The following is a 22,340-nucleotide window of genomic DNA, read 5'->3' as shown; positions in this document are numbered from 1 at the left end:
AGGAGCTTTTGTTTGGGGGAACTGAGTTTAATTTCCATAATAAAAAGCTTGTATTCAAAGGCAACATATTTGGAGACAAGTTGATTAAATTGCCAGATACCTTGTGAAAGAGTATAATTGAGTGATAATCACTTGCTGTCTAAGATTGATGAACTAGGTCTGCTGTAGGAACTTGTAAATCCGTGATAGCGCTATTGTAAGAGACTAAAATCTGTCTAGGTCTGAGCATGTACTGCTGGAGTTTGTATACGGGCTGAATTCATGTTTTTATCATAGCGAGATTTATGTAATTTTTTCCACCCTGTTTGCTCAAATAAGATTGCCAGTCACAACATATGATTAAGATTCTACTTGGAAAAACAGGATAGAAAAATCAATGGAAGCAAAATGTAGAAGTTTATAGAGGCTATGAAGTGTAGGCCACGTCATATTATCTGCCTGAATCATCTCTGCCTTTTTAGACCTATTTATTGAAAAACTGTTCTTAAAATGCACCACTTTTGAAAATCTTTCTAGAGGTGGGTGAACCTGAATTACACCCGGAGGGGACTGGAATAGTCCATAAGTGTCCCCGCAGAACCAGTGATAAACATTGTATGTAAAATGTTCAATTTGCCCCCATCTTTTCAAGATCTGTTCTAGAACTCTCTACAACCACCCCTTTCAAAGATTATGAGCCACCACTGATGTTGAATAACCTTGATAATTTAGAGAAACTACCATAATGGGCACACTGGCCAATGCTTAGTGGTTACATATAGAAACTCGTTGAATTCTTTCAGTTGAGGAACGACTAAAACATAGCAATTTATTATTTGATTTTTATCAAGTGTGCCATATATACAAGCCAGGGGTCGAACGATATCATCCACTTGCTGTGTCACCTGGTCCATAATATTTACTGTTCTGTAAAGCTTCCGGTGGCCTCTCATCTGTCTTTGCTCGTACAACTAGTAGTATAATATACCACTATATTATGTCGGTACACCTCTGCCAAAACTTCCATTATTTGTGTCCAATATTGCACAATCAGCGGTAAGCCCATTCCTTAACAATAAAGTCTGCTCCTTGTGCCCGATATCTTCGCCAGCTAACTGCAGAACCCGGATAAACCTGTGCTATTTTCAGCTGCGTGTTTTTCAAATGAAAGATTTTGAGAAACTGTTTTGGTGAACAGTAATATTTTATCCCATTCTTTACTCAGGAGTACTATCCCCAGGGGTGCCTCCCATTGTGCCCATATGACTGCCAGCTCCACATGTAATGATGTGAAGAGCGCCACATAAAGGCAAGTTATTACACTTCTACAGGTCCCATGTGTTAACATCCTCTGAAGTACAGTGCTCGTGAGTAGCTCAACATCCCCCTTCCGTCATGTTTTCTTAACTGCCTTCTACGGAGCACCATGCGCCAAATACTGACCGGCTCTCATGTCCCACAATGGTTTCATATCTGTGCAGTGTACCATGTCTGAATAAATCTCCTACCACATGTACACCAGCCTCTGTCCATGCTTGGCGGTTTCGTGTTCTAACAGCCAGCCTAAATGCCAGGAGAAGCTAAAGAGGTATCTCTGGGGCGTACTACTCACAGGACCCAGGCCCCTGCCACTAGCAGCACTGTTGGGCTACGTGCACTGCTCGGTGGGCACTGTGGAGGGAGAGGGACATCACTTAAAACTGCCTTGTTTAGCGACAAAGGTTTCAGTGCGGGTCAAAGCATTAAATACTCAAAAATCTCCATCTTATATGGCTATTTTAATTGGAATAGCAGATAATGGGCTTCATAGTTCAAAGACCCAAGTCCCCCAGTCTCTAAAGGTCTCATTAATTTGGGAAGGGATATTCAATGTCTGCCCTTGACCCCATACCAGTTGGGTAAGTAGAGTATTAAGTTATTTACGAAAATATTGGAAACAGCATTGGCAAGTAAACAAAATGATAAAAAAGTAGCAGAGGTAGCAGCATTTTAGCTATAGTGACTCAGCCCATGGGTGATCATGGGAACCACACAAGAAGGTAAGGGGGTTTGGGCAGTCGCAAGAACCCAGCCAATATTGGCTGATATGAGGTGTGCTGTATACCTTGTATATTTGAACAGTTGCCATACTTTTCAGGTCTGACCTATTGATAGTTTTAGCTGTATCAACAGCCTCATGTTGTCAAAAATAATTCAAAGATATTCATAAATAAAAAATGCATACATACATAAATGCATCTAGGAGCTTTATTAAGGTCTCCTTGATTTGTCTGTTCAACTATCATTCACATATTGCTTCTAACCACCATAAAGCCTGGGGCAGTGGGTCAGTCCAAATCAGCAATTTGCTCCCTTGCACTGAGTGATAGCATTTTAACTGATGACATCTATGCATCTGCTAAAGAGAAGTTCTCTTCAAGGTCAGGGCTGGTATGTCAATAATTTACTCTACCAATGTTTTTTTTGTTTCCATTCTAGATGTTTTTCTTTTATTTTTATTCATCTTTGTGTGCTCAAACTATATATATATATATATATATTTTTTTTTCTTCAGGTTTCAGGAATTCAAAGCCGATACTCATTTTTCTTGTATTAAAATTAACAAGGGTTTCCATGGCTCCTGGTTTTGCCTTTAAGTGTTCTATGCAGACCACCTTTCATGGGAGGCATAACTGTCTCAAAGTGGAGGTCTTCTGGGGGTTCATAACCCTACAGTTAGACCTAGGCAACTCCCTGCGGTCTTCATGAAGGGCCAGGAGTTTGTTAGCATATTAGTGATCACCTGAAATCAAGGCATTCTGGGAACAGAGTTGACGTTGCACACTGCTGGTCTTCAAGGGAAATCGTCTACTTCTAATGTGACTACACCTACACACACACCTACACCTACACCTACACACACACCTACACACACACACACACACACACACACACACACACACACACACACACACACACACACACACACACACACACACACACACGTGTTTGCTTAAAAAAACGAGGCATTCTTAAAGCTGAAGATGGTTCTAGCCAAACCTAAAAGTGTGTTAAGCAGTTCTTTACTTATGATAGGCACAATTTGCTTATCTGTTGCATTACAAGGAGTAATCAACCATAACTCGGCTAGTTCCAAACATCACAAATTCTAGGACCCACCCAGTGTTTGAGTTAATAACCTAAATGTGTAGTTTATGCATTCAACCACACTAATTAATTCATCTGGTTTCAGGTTCTCTTTCAGTTGGAATTCTTCTGTGACCTTATTCATGCTGCACAAAAATGTTGCCTTTGACAGACTGATACTCAGATTTGCATATCAAAACTAATTTCATCAATTGCATAAGACAGTTCTCTACATTCTCCTCTGCAAGCTGTGCCCTCATTGGTGGTACCTTTCTAAAAGATGTACGGATTGTCATATCTCAGTGTAAGTTCAGTTTTTAAACATGCCTCATAGTTGTTCAGCCCAGTCGGTTGTTGCTCACTAATGTCTACAAATATTCACAAATGCTGTAGTCCTCAGATCCCAGGCATAACACTCAAAGTGCAGTTTTTGTTCAATCACAATATTTTAACTATACACTTTTAGCAAAGATATAAAAATCAGTTTCTTCCATTTCACCCATCTTAGCTGAAGCTTTCTTGGTGACATTAATTAGAAGGTAGGTGGTGTCATGCTCAGTAAGATATATGATTGCAATCTGAATTGGCCAAAGATTGAACGCAATGCACGACTGCACAAACCTGACTCACCAACACACACAAATGAGACACTCTGGTAACCAAAGAGGTAAACAGAATTCTTCCTTTTACTCGTACCACATTGTTACTTTCTAGAGGCAGATATTCAGCTCTTCTGCATAAATTGTGTATTACACCTAGCTTGAATGAAGGGACAAATAATATTGTTCAGTGGAAGGCCTCCAAGACGTAAGCAAACTCCCTGTTTTGTGCTGGGCAGTGGCAGATCTGTGAAGATCCTTTATCACCAATGCCTTTAATTCTCTCCTCTCTTGATACAGTTTTCCTGGGAAATGATGCAGATGAGTGTGTTAGTTTGCTTTATAGTTTACATAGTATAGGGTAGCTACCCTGTTACTTCTGTACTTAATTTAGTACAGCCTGTGTCCAGCTAATGGGTGTAGGTTTTTACAAAACGCATGTGCTTCTAATGTATCATAAGTGTGTAGAGGTATTGTTAGAGTTTAAGACACCTCAGCATTTGTGTGCTCTATAAAAATGTTACTTACTTAACAAGTTATACATTTTCGTATTGAAGAGTAACTCAGTTTGAAGATGACAGTTGACGACTTGTGTCCAGTATGTTCCACACAAGTATTTTGACTCTGCAGAAATTTTTTCCAACCGGGCAACGATACTAAATAGTAGATATTAAGTATTATAAGCATTCTTGAGTTATTAGACAGAATCGCTCTAGCATGACAAATTCTACATAACCTAGAAGATTGTGTGTACCAGGTACTAACCTATGTACATGTGTTTCTTTTGCTTCAAAAGATGGGATATCTGTAAAGTTGTCACCACGGTATGAAGGCTGCACATTATGCTAACCTTTGTTTTTTTTTCAGTGAATTTCCAGGTTTTCTTTTTTAACGTAATGTAATATTTTATTACCATACATAAAGCCAACCCTGCATCAAACCTACCACACGCAGCCAAACCATGCTGCTCATGGCCTTTGGCCGTGCACAGCAGGGGGTTGGCCACAGGGCTTGGCCTGTGGCCAAGCCATCCAGAGGCAGCCAACCCTATGCTGCGCATGGTCTTTCATCACACACGGGGTGGAGTTGGCGGCAGCGTCCAACTCCCTGCAGGAAGCCACTCATAGGCAGACAATTCCACATTGCACAAGGCCTTTGGTTGTATGTGGTGTGGAGTTTGCCGCAGGGCCTTTCCTGCCTGGTCACATCTCCAAAAGAGCACCCTTAAACTAGTAAGAAAATTAATATTGCGACAGCTCAGCATATTGAATGAATGAGTTGTTTTTTATAAAGCTCTGCTGTTGCCCCGATGGGCATCCTGATGCTAGCCTGAGAACAACATACTCTGCTTGTGGTGACACAACAGTGTGAAGCGGCAATTTAGATGACAACACAGTATAGTGTTAACTGACACATTTTAATTGTTACTTAGAATCTTGCAATTTTTTTATGAATCAGAGGGTCTGAGGCAGTTTATTCCAAGCTCTTGCTGAGAGCACAAAGAATGAGCTGCCCTCTCTTAGCCAATCTAAATTTTGAAATGCTGGGAAGTTGGAGTTCAAAGAGCTCAATATTTCAGATTTTGAGTGGTGACCAATTCTGTTATTGAGATATTTTGGTCCTGTCTCAAAGAAAGCTCTGTGTACCAAGACAAGAGCTTTAAACCAAATGTGCTTATGAATTGGTAACTCGTGCAGTTGTTTCAGACAGTTGTATGTGACTTCACAGAAAAACAAATTAATTGAATACCATTACTGAGAAACCATTTAATCTAATCGATTTAGTGGAAACTGTCAGGGTGAATGGCATTTACCATTTCACAGAAACCAATTTATAGGACGTCATTTCCACCCCCCCACACTGGCTTCTGCAAACTTATTTTTAATGTGTAAATTAAATGTCTGCCGGTTTAATGTGTAAATGCAGGCTGCAGGCTTTCAGAAACATTTTTGTTGAAAGTATTTATTCCAATCCTTTACTTCAGAGGACATTATTTTTTATTTATATCTTTTACACTGTCAAACAGTTACTTTGGATGCTTTTAATTCACTGAACCCCTCACCACTCCTAAAATGCATACCACACACAAACTACACCGATTCCTGACCCACAAACTCGACTGAACCCCAAAAACCCTTTCTAACCATAAACTCCACCTGTCCCTGAATCCTAAAAATAAAAATAAAAAGACCCTCATCACTTCCAAACTCCATCCATCTGGGTGGTGGATGCAGGGGTAGCCAAACACAACTTAGCCCCTAACTGTGGGGTAGGAATGCCTCCCAGTACTGAAGACTGTTAAACTGATATGGACTGCTGCCAACGGGCGGAGCAAGTTGTCTACCAAAGCAGGGGCTGCCCTAATAAATGGAATAATTTATGGGGTTATTGGCGTAGTTATAGAGGCTATTAAACAAAAGCAGAGTAACATGGGAATAAGGGATGGACCTGTGTCATTGCTTCAATTCCACCTTTTGGGAGTGGGGTGCACTAAAACTTGTGCACATTTAAAAGCTTCTGCACATTACATCTATTGCTTTTAAGTATGTAATTTGGTCTGCTCTTTTTCCTGTGTATAATGTATAATTGATCAATTAATTGTATCTGCTGCATACTGAGCAACTGTTTAATTTAAAAAAAAAAAAAAAAAAAAAAAAGAGTCCTAAAAAAACAATTAACTTCATCTATCTCTGCCCCCTAAATTCCACCCATCCGTGAACCCCTTCTGCTCCTAAACATTACCCATCTCAACTTAAAACCCCCTTGTTCCCCTAAGCTAAACCCATTCCTAACCCTAAAAACCTGTTTCTATGTCTAAACCCCACCAATCCCGGATCCCTTAAAGCCCTCCAACACCCCTAAAATACACATATCCCTGTACCCTGAAAAACACTCACCACCCATGAAGGCCACCTAATCATGGCCCCTAAAACCCCTTGCATCCCCTCAACCCTCCATCCGTCAACCTTAAAATCCATTTCTACATATAAACTCCACCAAGCCCTGAACCCTTAAAAACCCACACCACCCATTCAGGAATACAAAAACTCCTTCATCACCCCTCAACTCTACACACCACTGAACCTTATAACTACTCACCAGCCCTAAAGTCCACCCATACCTAATCCCTAAAAACCTCAACACACATACATGTCACCCATCCCTGAACGCTAAAAAACCCTCTTCATCTCCAAACCTCACTTATCTGTGAATCCTAAAACCCCCTCACCATCCTGAACTCCACCCATGCCTAATCCCTAAAAACCCCTCACCACCCCTGAACTTCACCCATCCCTGAACCCTAAAAAAACTAATTGTACCTAAACATCACCCATCCTTGAGCCCAAAAACCCTCACTACCCCCAATCTTCACCCAATGTGCGATTTTGGATGCTTCCCTAAAATTGTCTTTCCTTTAGAATGTTTCCTTTAATTTTCGATTTATTAGTGTCTCCTTAAAATTCTTTCCTCAAAACTGGTTTCCCATCATTTAAATTTCCTCCAATGTGGTTTCTCAGTTTTTGTTTTTTCATGAATGCACACACAGCCTGACAGAGAAGTCTGACGTGAAAGTTTAAGGACCAATCTTGCAGCTGCATTTTGCATTAGTTGTAACATATTGGTTAGAATCTCCGTTTTGCCTGTATTACATTTTAAGTGGCTAAGGACCATCCATTTTATAACTAGAACAAAGCATGTTTTAAAATTCTGTTCTGTAGCCACGGAGTCTTTGTCTAAAGACAGGATCAGGTGGGTATTGTCACCATAGGAGATAACTGTGATCCCAAAATATTCTATTAGTGAGGCTAAAGGTGCCATGTACAAACAGACTGGGACTTAAAAGACTGGCCCATATTTGAGAGTATTATATCCTAAACTGAAAGAAGAGATTCTTGCTGTCGCTTCCTGCTGCGGAGAAATGACTAGAACTATCTCAATATTATGAGGTAGATTCCAATATTAGCAAAACGCTGTAGCAAGAGGGAATGTCATACCATGTTGAGCGCCACCAACAAGTCCAAGAATATTAGGACGGTGGTCTGACCTTCACTCAAGGTCATTTTAATGGATTAAGACGCTTCAAATAGGACAGTTGTAGTACTGTGTAGTGATCTGAATCCTGATTGAGATGGGTGGATGAAATAAAGAGTTCTAAGTACTCCCACAATTGAGTATTGACCAGCTTCTCCAACATTAAGCTGGGAGCAATGAGATAAGTTTACAATTAGACAGAATCTAAACGGAGTTTTTGACCGTAGCCTGCTTCAGAATCTGTGTAATGGGCCGAATTCAGTGAGCAGGTAAGCAGAGAATTGTTAATCGGTTTAACAGACTGTCATGCTTCGACCAAGATTCCAGGGGGCAAGGGTCATCTGGTGATCCCAACAGTCAGTCCAGCACTGCTTGTTCGGATTGTTCCAAAGTAATGGATAAAAAAAATCAGCTAACAAGCTATTTACCTTGGAAACTGTCCAACCCAGAAATTCCCAGTTGGTGTAATGATAGTGATAAGTGATGTTGACAAATTCTGTCTGGATGGTTTCTATTTTTTTTCTTCAAAACAGCCTGACAGCTTATCACAGATCTTTAAGATCTGCATTTATTAACGTATTAAAATACACATTACAATCAAGTTTAAACCTCTAAACACTTCAGTGCATGCTCCAAAGCCTTAACAAATCAAGCACAAGTTAATCTTCCAGACGAAGCTATATACTGTTACCCACTTGATATTTATTGCACTTCTATTACCCCAAAACAGCCCATAAAATTAAATAAACCTGTTTGTAGTATATAAAAGTCTACCAAGCCTTTAGATTCGTTTAACAATGTAATTCACTAGATATTAATGTAATATATCAATTTAGCTACACCACAGAAATTGGTAACAATTGTTAAAAATTCAAACCTGGGCACCTTATAAGCACATAGATACTAATGCATTCTACTTTTTTTTTTTTTTTAACTTTATTCCTCCCATTGTTGGCTCATCCTTCATTGCACACACACTATGCAGTGGGGATAACACTATACTTAGGGATAAGCACTTACAAGTTTTTTAGATCAATAGCATGTGGATCTTCATCTAAAATTGGGCTGTTTCCTGTTGTACAGATCTTGTAAAAATAATATAATTATAATTCTCATGTTTTTCAAATTGCATTCATTTAAAAAGGGGAGTAAAGATACAGGGTTACATTTCATTAGGTACCTTCTCCTTCACTTATCAGCTGTACCAAAAAGTAGAATTTCCTCCAATTTGTTTTGACCAAGAACTGCAAATCACAGTTGTGTAGGTCACGGATTACGTATTTAAACAATCTTTGAGACTCAATATACCAACTCCCTCTCCGAGTCACAGATTACATATTTCAATAATCTCTGAGCCACTCAGCCCCAACTGATACAGTTTGCGTGGCTTCTCAACTTAACTAATATCTTGGATAAAATGTGTGTTCACTTAGTACCACAGATGTAACTGGTGCCACTCCTTAGGATAATTAGTATTAAATGGTTAACAGCAAAACAGTGCAATGCTGTGAATGAACTGTAGAGGACATTAGGCCGTGAGGAAAGCGTAGAATTGCCCGCAAAGACCAGAAGCAGTACTTGAGTTAAAACACAACTCAAGGTTTGCACATTCGCGGAAGCCTGTAGAGATTAATTTGGCTACAAACTGCTGATATCAAATCTGAAACACTCCTACTAAAATGGCTCAGCCCCATCTGCAAATAAACTTATCCTAAAGCTAAAAATAGGTACATTTCAGGTGAATACAATGCATGTTGCAAAAATTGGCAGACATTTTGAAAACCAAATAATCAAAGGTTTTGAATGTCTAATTGTTGTGTTAAGGCCCACTAATCTGAGTATGCACAGTTCTGTGTACATCTGGCATGAAAACAGTTGCCAAGCGATATAGACCCAGATACTTTTTGTGTGCTGGTGTAGTCTAGTGTGACACTTGCCCACTAAATTAATTAAAGGAAGATGAAAATTCAAATTACACTAAATTAAGACAATGATGTATTACCAAAATCAACTAACGACAAAAAATGGTGGTGGAACTGAAATTATAATATGTTTACATGACATCAGATTTTGAATGCTGCACAAAAGACAAGGCACAACGCTATACATTTTAAAGTTTAGGTCTTTCAGTAATTATTACAGAGGAAAACTAGGACAGGGCGAGGCGTACCTCTCTCCAACAGGCAGAGCACCCGAAATTAGTAACAGTCAACGCTGCGAGCTTGAAATACCAACTGCGCATTTAGAGGCATGCACTGTCACAGCCAAGCGCTGCGTTGGGATCTTGGTCTTTTAATTCAAGAAAAACGAACTCGAACAAACAAAAAAACATTAGCAATCTGTAATTTTCTCAAAATGGCTGACTGATTAGTGCGAAGCGTTTCTGGAAATAAACTAAGCATCACCGAACCACAGAGTAAAATCAGTGCCAGTCATTTCGATTGTCCTTTCTCGTCAAGAACAAGCATGTAATGAGATCTGGAGTTTTATACTGAGGAACAAGAAGTCTCCTTCCAGAACATTTGGAATGCACACCTTCCAACATTAAACAGCGCCTAGTAATCATCACTTTAATCTATGTAATCAAAGTCCTCTGGAATGCCAAACGTTTTGTCGATTTTACTTTCTTCAAATCCAAACTTTCGCTTGGCCCACGATTTCACTGCAAATATATTGTCTGTAAAGAAAGAAAAAAGATAAGATCCCGGCAATACGTTTCTAAATATATCATCTGTTAATACAAATTGATAAGTTGAATATAGGATTATCAAACAATAAAAATGAAATACATTTCATATTTCTATTATAAACAGAAGCCAATTATCAGTGTTGATATGCTGACATGGCTCTCCTCTTCCCATTCATACAGGTTATCAATGTATTCATTGATAGACCCATCATTGTATCCCAGGCACAACAGTCCACACCAGAGATAAGTGTGCATACACCACACACCTTTCCCTATACCAAGACTGACTCTGGGACATACATCTATGCTGTGTAATGATCATCTAACAGATTTGGAGGCTTGGACATGACCTTTGTGGTGAAGACTAATCCATGGTAGAAGAGCATGAGATGGGACGAATCAAGATTATAGTCATGAGATAATGAAGAAGAAGGAAAGATTAGAGCCCAGAGGAACCAATGCTGGAAAACCCTCCCTCCAATCTCCAACCTTAAAAAAAAAATGTAATAAAGGTGCAACATACAGGGAAGAAGCCCATATCAACAAGAGGAACCTCTCATTCAGCTACCACACTAAATGACAGTTTGGGTCACTGGTAATACTCAGAGTCTAGGATTCTCAAATCTATTATCACAACATGTTGACATGCGGCTGAACAGTGAGTAAGAGGGAGATCAGTGATGGACCTATAAAACAACTTAAGAATCTCGGCTCCATGGAAGACAGCATCAGGCAGTACAGTGTGTGATATGTGCCTCTGAGTTTGCTCCACATGGGTTTGTAGGAGAGTTAAACAGGACCCAGTCTCGCATAAAGGCATCTGCAACTATTTCAAGGAAGGATGGAGTTTTGAGCAGGTGGTCAGAAGTGAGTCAGTTTTGGGTGAAAACTGTGGGCCTGAAGAGATGCTCTTCAATGGATCAGGGCACACCCAATGGGATTCAGTGAACACAAAAAGGAATGATTCTCCCGCTCACTCAGGCGGAAGCAGAAGTAACTGAAAGGAGAAAAGCAGAAGTGGACAGTGTAAACACAAATGTAGGGAGGCTTTAAGGAGAGCCCAAATTGGAGGTAGCCCTCATAAATGAAAGATAAGTAAGCTTGTTGGCTTGTCTCCTGGTCACAGTTCATTGACTAGGAGAATAGTTTCAGGGCCTCAACGTAGGGATGCCACTATGTCAATATTTTTTTAATAATTAGTGAGCAATATCATTAAGTAGGAAATACACATTGGGTAATAGATCAGTACATGAGTGATGTGGAAGTTGCTGAATCTCTGGATACAGATAAGTAGGATTTATATTGCGAGTGCGAGAAATTTAAAATAAGCTTCAAGACTTTAATCAAATAGTTTGTTTGCTTTTCAGTTAACAGCCAAATTTGTTAAGCATTATGTGCATTTGAGCTTTGAGAAAGACGATGCTTTATTGAGAATAAACAAAAGAAATAATTGTGAAAGACATAAAATAGTAAAACAATCTTTGAATTTATTTTATTCTAAACGCTTTTGGAATTTATTTAACCAATAGTTTGTAAACAAAAATCCTGCAACTTCACAATTGGATCAGCAGAGGATGAAGGGGTCCGTGACAAATTAAATCACGTCTAGTATCAAACACAGATTTGTGCCAAGCACGGACTATACTACAAAATACAATAAACCTAGTTGCAATTAAACAAAGTTGTGCTACGTACACAGCTAAAATTGACATTACTCTGGCAAAGCTGTCACAACACGTTTAGTGTCAGTGTATATACACAATGGACTGAATGATTTGCCTTTACACACATCTTCCTCAGGCTTTAGGATAATGGTAATATCTTCTGTTGTCATGCTATTTGTCGTACACTGCCATCAGACCATATTTGTTTGGTACTCACTAAACTGTTCAAACTGACCACAGATCTCTCAGATGGCTAATGCAAATGAAAGGTGAGAACCCTAAACGTTTGAGGTGGTCCATATCCCTACAGGGAATGGACTTTTCAGTGGAATACAGACCTGGGACTGCCCATGCCAATGCAGATGACCGTTCCAGGTTCTTTCACTTAGATAATGAAAACTCTCTTGGGAAAGGTTAGTCTCATCCTCTTTCGTTTGGGGGGGGGGGGAGGGGGGGAGGTTGTGCAGGAAAGTGCCACTGTTGGCATTCCCCCCCCACACACTTTTTGCCTGGTGTTGATGCCAACTTTGACTGAAAGTGTGCTGTGGGATCTGCTAACCAGGCCCCAGCACCAGTGCTCTTTCCCAAAATCAGTACCTTTGTTTCCACAATTGGCACACCCCTGGCACACAGCTAAGTCCCTTGTAAGAGGTATCCATGGTACCAAGAGCCCTGTGGCCAGGGTAGGTCCCCAAGGGCTGCAGCATGTATTATGCCACCCTAGGGGACCCCTCACCAAGCACATGTACACTGCCTTGGCAGCTTGGGTGTGCTGGTGGGGAGAAAAAGGCAAAGTCGACACTGCACCCCTCCAAGCGTGCCATGCCCACAAACCACTGCCTGTGGCATAGGTACAACACCCCTCTAGCAGGCCGTGCAGCCCTAAGGCGGGGTGCACTATACCATAGGTGAGGGCGTAGCTGCATGAGCAATATGCCCCTACAGTGTCTAAGTCCATTCTTAGACATTATAAGTGCAGTGTAGCCGTATTGATTATATGGACTGGGAGTTTGTCATTTCAAACTCCACAGTTCCATAATGGCTTCACTGAATACTGGGAAGTTTGATATCAAACTTCTCAGCACAATAAACCCCCACTGATGCCAGTGTGGGGTTTACTGAGAAATGTACCCAGAGGGCATCTTAGAGCTGCCCCCTGTATGTTAGCCAAACTGCTATTGCAGGACTGACCGGTTTGTGCCAGCCTGCCACTTTCAGACAAGTTTCTGACCACAAGGGGTGAGAGCCTTTGTGCTCTCTGTGGTCAGAAACAAGCTGTCCTGGGTTGAGGTGCTTCACACCTCCCCCCTACTGGAACTGTATCACCTGGTGGTGAGCCTCAAAGGCTCAAGTCTCGGATTACAGTGCCCCAGGGCACTTCAGCTAGTGCAGTGGCCCACCCCCTCCCGGACAAAGCCCCACCTTTGGCGCCAAGTCTGGTGGGAAAATTAGGGAAAACAGGGAGGAGTGACCACCCCAGCCAGGACCACCCCTAAGGTATCCAGAGCTCAATCAATCAATCAGGGATTTGTAAAGCACACTACTCACCTGTGAGGGTCTCAAGGCGCTGAGGAGGGGAGGGGGAGAATGTAGGTAGGAGAGGTCGCTACTGCCCCCACAGCCAGGTCTTGGGAAGTTTCCTGAAGGTAAGGTATTTGGTCTGGCGCAGGTGGGTGGGATGAGTGTGTCACGTTTTGGCGGCGATGTGCGAGAATGATCTACCGCTGGTTGTAGTTCTGTGGACGCGTGGAACGGTTCCGAGGGCAAGGACGGCAGAGTGGAGATGCGGGATCGGGGTGTAGAAGGGGAGTCGTCTGTTGAGGTATTATGGTCTGGTGTTGTGTTGTGCAGTGCTTTGAGAGCAAGGGAGAGGAGTTTGAAGGTGATTCTCTTGTTGACTGGGAGCCAGTGCAGGTTTTTCAGGTGGTCTGTGATGTGGCAGTGACAGGGGATGTCCAGGATGAGGCGTGCAGAGGCGTTCTGGATGCATTGCAGCCTCTTCTGGAGTTTGGCCGTGGTTCCTGCTTAGAGGGCATTGCCATAGTCCAGTTTGCTGCTTACGAGGGCTTGGGTGACTGTTCTTCTGGTTTCGATGGGTATCCATTTGTAGATCTTTCGGAGCATGCGGAGGGTGTTGAGGTCGGAAGAGCGGAGATGCCAGGTCGGGTGTAGAAGGAGAGTCGTCTGTTGAGATATTCTGGTCCGATGAGTTGAGGTGACCCCCGCCCTGCAGAATCCTCCATCTTGGTTTAGAGGACTGGGACCAATAGGAGTAGATTTGTGCCCCTTTCCCCAAAGGGAGTGGGCACAAGGAGGGTGTAGCCACCCCAAGGAACAGTAGCCATTGGCTACTACCCTCTGACTCCTGAAACGCCCCTAAATCCAGAATTTAAGGGCCTCCCTGAACACAGCTCACCAGATTCCTGGTGACCTGACCAGAAGAAGGACTGCATAGCTGAAACCCCCAGCAGAAAAGGAGGAAGATGACAACTTACTTGGCCCCAGCCCTACCAGCCTGTCTCCTACTTCAAAGAACCTGCACAAGAACAGCGACACATCCAGCGGGACCAGCAACCTCTGCCAAGCTCCAAAGGACTCCCCTGCATCCAAAAGGACCAAGAAGTCCCGTGGACAGCGGCCCTGTCCAAGAAGAAACAACAACTAAGGACTCCAGCCTTAGTCCGAATGCGTGAGTCCTGACCTCTCTGCACCCGACGCCCACGGCCCGTGTCCAGGTGGCCCAACCAGCTAGAGAGGATCGGCAGGCGATTCTCAGCAAGTGCCCACCCTGGATTGAACTCTCCACCCCTCCATGATGACACCTGCAGAGGGAATCACGAGGACCCCCCTGACCACAAAAGCTCCGGACGAAGATATCCACTGCCTAAGGACACACTGTACCCACAGCCCCCAGGCCTTGGAGAACCCAGTCTTCGGTGCAGCAACGTTCAGCAGGCGGCCCTCCTTCCTGTCCAAGCTGTGGTTTACCAGAGTTGACCCCCTGGGCCTCGTCTGCAGCCTCTGAGTGACCCCCAGGGTGCACTCATAGAGAATCATTGGAGACCCGATGCCTTGTTTGCACCACGCACCCAGCCGCCCCAGTGCCGCTGAGAGTGTATGTTTGGTGCCGACTTGTGCCCCCGTGCTCCTTTAAACCCCCAGGCCTGCCCTCCGAAGATGAGGGTAATTACCTGCCTGCAGATGTGAAACAGAGTGCCCCCCAGTCTCCATAGGAGCCCATGTTAAATTTGCCTCAAGTTTTATTTCTGCACCCGGCCGGCTCGTGTTGCTGGTGGTGGGTGTTTGGGGTTAACTTGAACCCCGAGCTGTGGACTCCCTAAACCCCAGAGGCTGGAACCATAAGTGTTGAACTAACCTGCAAATCGACCTAACCTTTCTTCCCCCCAGGAACTGTTTCTGAAAATTGCAAGGTCAACTTTTAAAACGAATAATTGCTAATATTTCAAAAACTGTATAACTTATTGATTTTAAACAAAGTGCTATTGATATATGTGTGAAATACAAAACTATTGAAGTACTTACCTGCAACTTGAATCTTGTGGTTCTAGAAATAAATTAAGAAAATATATTTTTGCTACATTTAAACCATTGGTCTAGAGTAAAGTCATTGAGTGTTTGCTTCTTCTATTGTCTGTATGTGTACAACAAATGCTTTGCACTACCCTCTGATAAGCCTAACTGCTCGACCATGCTACCACAAAAGAGAGCATTAGTATTATCTACTTTAGCCTCTGTTAAGCCTCTGGGGCACCCCCTGGACTCTGTGCACACTATATTTCACTTTGATATAGTATATACAGAGCCAGCTTCCTACACCCTCTAAGTTTAGCAATTTGCCTCATTATTTGTTAGGAGCTATCTTTTTGTTTGCTGTTTCCAGTTCAACAAACTCTCATCAGATGATCTTCCACCAGTCGCCTTTACCTTTTAGCTCTTTCTGCTAAAGTTATAAATATTTCTCTTAGCGTTGTCAAAAAGGCTTCCCAACTATTGGCAAGACAGATGCCTACTGACCTGGTATTGTAAGAAAAATCAGTGATTGCACCTGTTTATGTAGGGAATTCTTGGGGAGCTTGGTGCCTCCAATAATGTTGGTTGGGCCCCTACATGAATACAAGCTTGCAGGTTCACCAGCTGTTTGCGGGCAGTGCTCCTCCTACTCTTCAGTGACACTTTTGCATTCCATCAAGGCTACTCAGGCTACACAGTACATCCACCACAAAGCTAACTGGCCTCTGTCCACTTTTATCCATGACTGCAAAGCAGCAAGTGCAACCCAAGCCTCTACCAACTCCATGCCCTTCTGAGCCATCTTGCACACTGCAACTCCAGGGAATGGCCGGGAGTACTGATTAGATCGGCTTGTCTCTCCATAGCCTTCAGATCTCCAGAACAGCCATGGGAGATAAAGCTATGACAATCCATGTTTTGGCAGAGCAGGAGGATTGCAAGATCAGGAGACTAACATAAGGTTAGGTTCCAACCTTCAATGCAGCCACCATCTTCAGAGGAAATCTATTTTCTAGATTTTTGATCTTACCAAAAATGCTCAGTGTAGAAATTGTAAATACCACACCTAAGTCAGAAACAACTGTGCAGAGAAAAGTACAACAAACCAAAGGTCCATTCCTGCCTTCTGCGCTTATAAACTCCCCATTACATTCACACCCGATTGCGCTCTAAACTCTCACCCCAAATTTCCAAGCCAAAGACGCTCCCAACTCTTGGATACAAGCTCAGTAGTTCTACCATTCACTTTCTTTGCTTCACTCACTCACTTTTTCCCCTCTATTAGTGGCTGTTTCATGGATTAACAAGCGCCCAGAACATTTTTAATACATGGTTACACTTTTTAAAGAATCATCAAATCATTGAAACAAGAATCTTTAGCACCCTGACGATATTACTAAATACCATACAAATCTATCTGCCATTTTTAAAGTTTCAACCACCTTAAAGATTATCAGGACATTTGGATCTTTTGCTTCAGCTTTCTGGAATTTTTGAAATTCAGTTTCCAAAGGAATTTTGGATTTTCAACTTCTTTATAGTAACATTTCACTCATTTGCATTCTCATCATGTCTTTACCATGCCACGCACTGGTAGGATTGGATTCTGCTTTTACAGCTGTTTGATCAAAGTGAAATCTGATAGGTAACATGCCTCACATAGCCATGCCCTTTATTCCCCCTCTATAGGTCAGATGCCTACTCAGTTCCCTTCTTCTGTTTTTCAATGCGCATTGAAACTGGCTTCCTTTGTGATCAGCAATTTATATAACAGAACCTCAACCACATTCCTTTTCACAAACCTTTCAGCTTTCTGATCTCCTGTTATCCAAGTTCTACTGGGTCGGGGGGAGGTTGATGCCTTGTTTCAGCTGGATCAAAGGGTAACAAGCATGTGAGAGCAGAGGGCTCTTCAGGGACTAAACTTCAAGCTCCTTCAGCGATTCTGCTGCACCATCAGTTTGCATCTCCCGCTCTGTCTGGACACCAAGTACAGGGATGCAGTTTCACACCTATTTCTGGGTACTTTGCTACGGACTAGTTGCACTAAGTGAAGTACACTTTCTCCCTAAGTGCATGTTAAGGGACCTGGTTTGTTCCAGTATATTTGCTTGTGTTGCAATGGACAGCAGAACTTGGCTCTTTCTGTGGCTGTTCTCCATTGCAGTTACAGCCTGACAAGCCTGTCCAACTCTGGACACCTCTTCCTCTTCTGTGTCTGGGCCTCTTCTGTGACCGAGCCTCTCTCGCAGTGCTGTGGTTCACTACATAAGAGAATGCAACAGAGCTGGTGAGCGAAGGGCTCACTGTAATAAAAAGTACAAGAGGCCAGTATCTCCCAGTGTTTAAAAAAAGGACGGAGATAGCCATAGTTTGTCCCCGTCCATTTGTACTACCAATAACATGGATTAATATTGCTGGGAGGTACAACAGCTCCAGCCCAACACCAGAGCAAAGGATATGCAGCACCGGTGGTTCTTGATTCAACAACAGGTTCAGAAGAGGCAGCGTCCACTGATGGCTGTGCTGTGCAGGGGCTTTACGGTACCCAGAATATAAACAACTCCAGAAACATTTATATTCACCTAATAAATGTAACTAAAAAAAATGAGAACTTGCCAAAGAGTCTGTCAAAGGCTGTGACAGCACAGCAGATTGAGCTTCATTGGTAACCAAATTATTATGCATGGAGGCACTCAAGTTTTAAGGAATACGACTTGATATAAATATGTGCAACACTTGGAGCAGTTCGAAATTAGACATGATAATTCTCGATTGTACCATATTTCATGCAAAGAATTGGAACATGTGAATATCTTACGTGGTTTTCTGCTCAGGGCTGTACTTCAGACATAGATTTTGACATACAGATTGCACCAATCACAGTGGCTGACTTTGACACTCCTTCACGCACTTGGGCGCCATGAAATACAGTTGCAAGAATTTCTTCCAGCACAATTAATGGAGAATTTCAATAAGGCTATACATTAAAATATTAAATAACGTACATTTCATACATTAACTCCGTTGCCATCCTTGTGACATGATAATCTATCCGAGGCATATCAAGAAAGAAAGACCCACTTGCTTTGCGTTTATATATTTCCTTTTTTTTTTTTTTTAAAGGGGTTTTTCTTAAAAACCTACATCTGGGATAGCAAAGAGTACTTTAACTTTCAAACGCAACAAAAACTTTACACTTAAGATTTGAAGAGGCTAAATCATATTCCAATTACTTGATATATGGATGCTTCAAATACAACAATTTACATTTAGCGTATTCAGAGCGCCACAGGGTTGATGGCACTAAAAGCAAAGTATATAAAGGCGGTGTTTAATGCTGTGCCTAACTGCATGTACATGCTTAGAAGCAGCTGCCATACCTGTCCATCTATTGACTGCATCCTTGGCAATCTTGTTGGACTGGCCTGCAAGGGGAAAAACAGAGACAGCATTGAGCAAACAAAGTTTCAATTACGTTTCTTCTTGTTTTCAACAATAAACGTTTAGTTTCTAAACAGTACTATATAGGCACGTTGCATTAGTATCCATCAACATTATATATGAACAATTCGCAAATCAAATCACAGTCTTATTTGAGTAACGGGGAGTACTAAAATAGGAAACGCGGGGGGAGAATAGAAGCAAAGAAGAAAAGTAAAAGGAACAATAAGAAAAAATTATTTAAAGAAGAGAGAGAAAGAAAACATTAGGTGTGGATAAACAAGACTAATCTGAAAGAGTTGCGGCGATTATTATTATTTTTTTTAAACAATTTTATTTTGCATTTTCAAGAAAGAAAAGAATGTGACAGTAAAATTCCATATGACACAATGTGGAGAGTAAAAAATGGGAGGCGCACAGAGGTGGCTCCTCTACTATGTCAGAGGAGCGATGCCCCCCGCCAGCAGCTGCAAGCCAAAAAATATAAACAATAATAAACTATGTTTATTATCGTTTTTATTTTTCAGGGGGCGGAGCCAAGAGTGTTGACAGGGACGGAGGGAGAGTGTAGAGTACTCCCCTCAGTGTGCATGTATATTTGGCCGGCCGTCTTGGTGCACTGGGCTCTCTCCAATCCGGCACTGTGTTGCCGTGCTGGAGACAGCAGACAGAGGCTCCCACTCTACGTCGAAGCTCTAAGCCAGGGCGCTCTGGCCAATCCTAATGCTGCTTTCATGCGGCCAGAAGAATGAAAGCAGCGTTAGGATTGGCAGCAGGGCAGGCTGGGAGCCTGTGCCTAATGTTATGAGGATTGAAGAGTGGCACAGTGGAGGCAGCGCGTCAGGTACTTTAAAATATTTATTTATTGTTTGTTGTTCCTCCCCGCATGCCCCTTTTTACAGTCGCCAGCTGCCACTGCAGGCGCAGTTCCTGCACCTATGGTTTCAATGAATAAGACAACTGAAACACAACCCCGCCCAATTAGTACATTGAATAAAAAAAAAAAAAAGTCCCCCACATCCACTACAACAACCCAAGAGAAGGAAAATAAGAAAAGGGGAAAAGCAAAGGAAAAAAGCCTGCCATCTAGATGGGAGTTCTGTTCCTGATGATCCCCCTTTGGGGGTCAGAGGAGGACATGATGTGCATACCGGATACTCACAGTGGGCCTGTCATGTGGAGCCCTCCTGCGCACTATGTGTGTAGTGAAGGGGTGCCATATGATATTGATTATAGCTATTCAATGTCGGATGACGTCAGTCAAATCTTCCATAGCGCAAAAAGACCAAACCCTACCCCACCACATGTTCAAAAGGGGTGAGGGGGATCTGGGGTAGTACATATTAAAAGAGTTGAAGTGATTCATTCGTCAAAGAGCAAGTATGCAAATCATCACCCCTGCCCTTCTTGTTAGATACTATGCTAAGGATTTCAAATTATATTTTCAATGTAGTCCAAACTACACAATAGTTAGATTCTTCTTGTGGTTCCAATATGTAAGTGGAGTTGTCTATAGTCTTCACATATCACATGCGCTCCCCATGCATAAATATGTGTTCCCTGCTTGGGTCTTCGCACATAGTGTGTGACAAAGAGAAGAGTGAAATGATTGTTCCATTGCTGCGAGGAGCTTTCAGCCCCTTAACGTTCCTCGGTTATTGTGGACTCAGAAATGGTTGAGTTTGATAAAGGACATCCAGTTTAATTTGTTCAGTCTGCTACTCAGTGAAGTTTGATCAGCCATTCCTCTAAGGGAGGTACTGTGAGTTTTCTCCAGTGCCGAAGGATATAAGTTTTTGCACTAGCTAGTGATGTTGAAATCCATATGTCATATATGTCTGTGGTTGGTAAGTACTGTGCAGTTTGACACATCGTGGACAATTGCTAGTTTGTTCTACGAGATTATCATTAGAACATTGGTAGAGGATTAGGTCGTCCAGCCTTCTGCCCAGAAGTCACTAATATTTGTGGTATCTCAGACTATGGGACAAATCACATGCCTCTTCGTTTGCATCTCCGACATTCAGAGTAACGAAGAAGTCTAGCTTTGTGTGTGGGGGGGGAAGGGTGACAAATTCCAATGTGTAACATCCAGAAATAGGAACATCGGAGTCTGGATTCTTGGAGATATTTATTGTGCATAGCCAACAACCTTTTCCAGTCTTCTGGGTGTAGTTTATCTTGCCAGAAGAGCCTGGATAGCAGCAGGGTAGAGGTACAATATATGTTGTCTATGAGTTGGCCAGAGACCCGTCTTAATTCCTTTGAGACTTCATAGATTTTCAATAGGAGGGGCTTGAACAGTTGTCAGTTTTTAACCTATTCTAGGACTAATACTATGTGCTAATTGGCAATATCTCCAATGTTTTGTCTGGGTAAGATAGTAGCTTGCTGCTAGGGTGAAAAATCTATTTTGTTATTGCCAGCAGATTTACATTTAGTCCGTGAGATGGTATGGCAGCCAACAGTTTGACCACAGTTAATCTATAAGGGGACTGATATATAGAGCCACAGATCAATGAGTAGATGTTTAAAGATCTGCTTCCTAGTTTCGAGCATGCATGTCACTACTCGTTTGTCTGTTGCTTGACTTGATGGCCAGTTGCCACATAAGGCATCTATACTTTGTTCGAATTTTGGAATACCACATTTTACATGTTCCAAGGAAGTAGTTTCTGCAGAAGGTATATTTAAGTGTTGTAACTGTGATTTGGGTGACCCTACTTTTACCTACGTAAGACACACTTAGTCCACCTCCTTCCGTGTGGGTGTTTAACTGGCTCATTCTTGGTTTCTAATTCCATCAGATGAAATTAAGAGTAGCATCAATATAGGTAATGACAGTTCTTTTCATATGGAAGGGTATTTATTTGGTATTTTTTTTTCTATAGCACACTATTAATCCAAATGGTGTCTCTTTGCGCTCCTTTTTCCCTAGTACATATTTAAAACTATGCACAATCACCATTTGATCGCTTGACATCTAACCCATAAAAACAGATGTAGTTGGGGCTACTTTTTGAAGCCTGCATGCATTTTATTTGGTAGGAGTTAGATACCCCACGGTTCTTTCAAAGCCTCTACTCAGAGGTCTTCCCACATAATACATACATCTTTAGACATATTCCTTATGAAACATCACGTATGCAAGCTCTAGTGATTCCTCGGGATAGGGCCACAGCTCCAGTGTTTTGTGCCCTGAAAACAGAAAAAAGAGCCCAATAACGTAATTGGTGCCGATAGGGATGTTTGTGGGTCTAAAACAGTCATGAGTAT

General features: G+C 42.1%; 1 protein-coding gene across 1 annotated transcript in view; it reads right to left on the bottom strand.

Annotated features, from left to right (window-relative positions):
- Positions 1 to 8,288: 8,288 nt before the first annotated feature.
- MND1 (meiotic nuclear divisions 1) overlaps positions 8,289 to 22,340 on the bottom strand; it is a 311,795-nt gene continuing 297,743 nt past the window's right edge. The window contains exons 7-8 of the mRNA XM_069242805.1: positions 19,004 to 19,048; positions 8,289 to 10,413 (exon numbers count right to left, since the gene is read on the bottom strand). Coding sequence (XP_069098906.1) covers positions 10,307 to 10,413; positions 19,004 to 19,048 — 152 coding nt within the window. The 3' untranslated portion in view covers positions 8,289 to 10,306. The remainder of the gene's footprint in view (positions 10,414 to 19,003; positions 19,049 to 22,340) is intronic.

This window comes from Pleurodeles waltl, chromosome 1_2, assembly GCF_031143425.1.
Source record: "Pleurodeles waltl isolate 20211129_DDA chromosome 1_2, aPleWal1.hap1.20221129, whole genome shotgun sequence".
In the NCBI taxonomy this organism is placed as follows: Eukaryota; Metazoa; Chordata; class Amphibia; order Caudata; family Salamandridae; genus Pleurodeles; species Pleurodeles waltl.
Note: the sequence above shows the minus strand (reverse complement) of the source record. Positions and strands in the feature narration are given on the sequence as shown.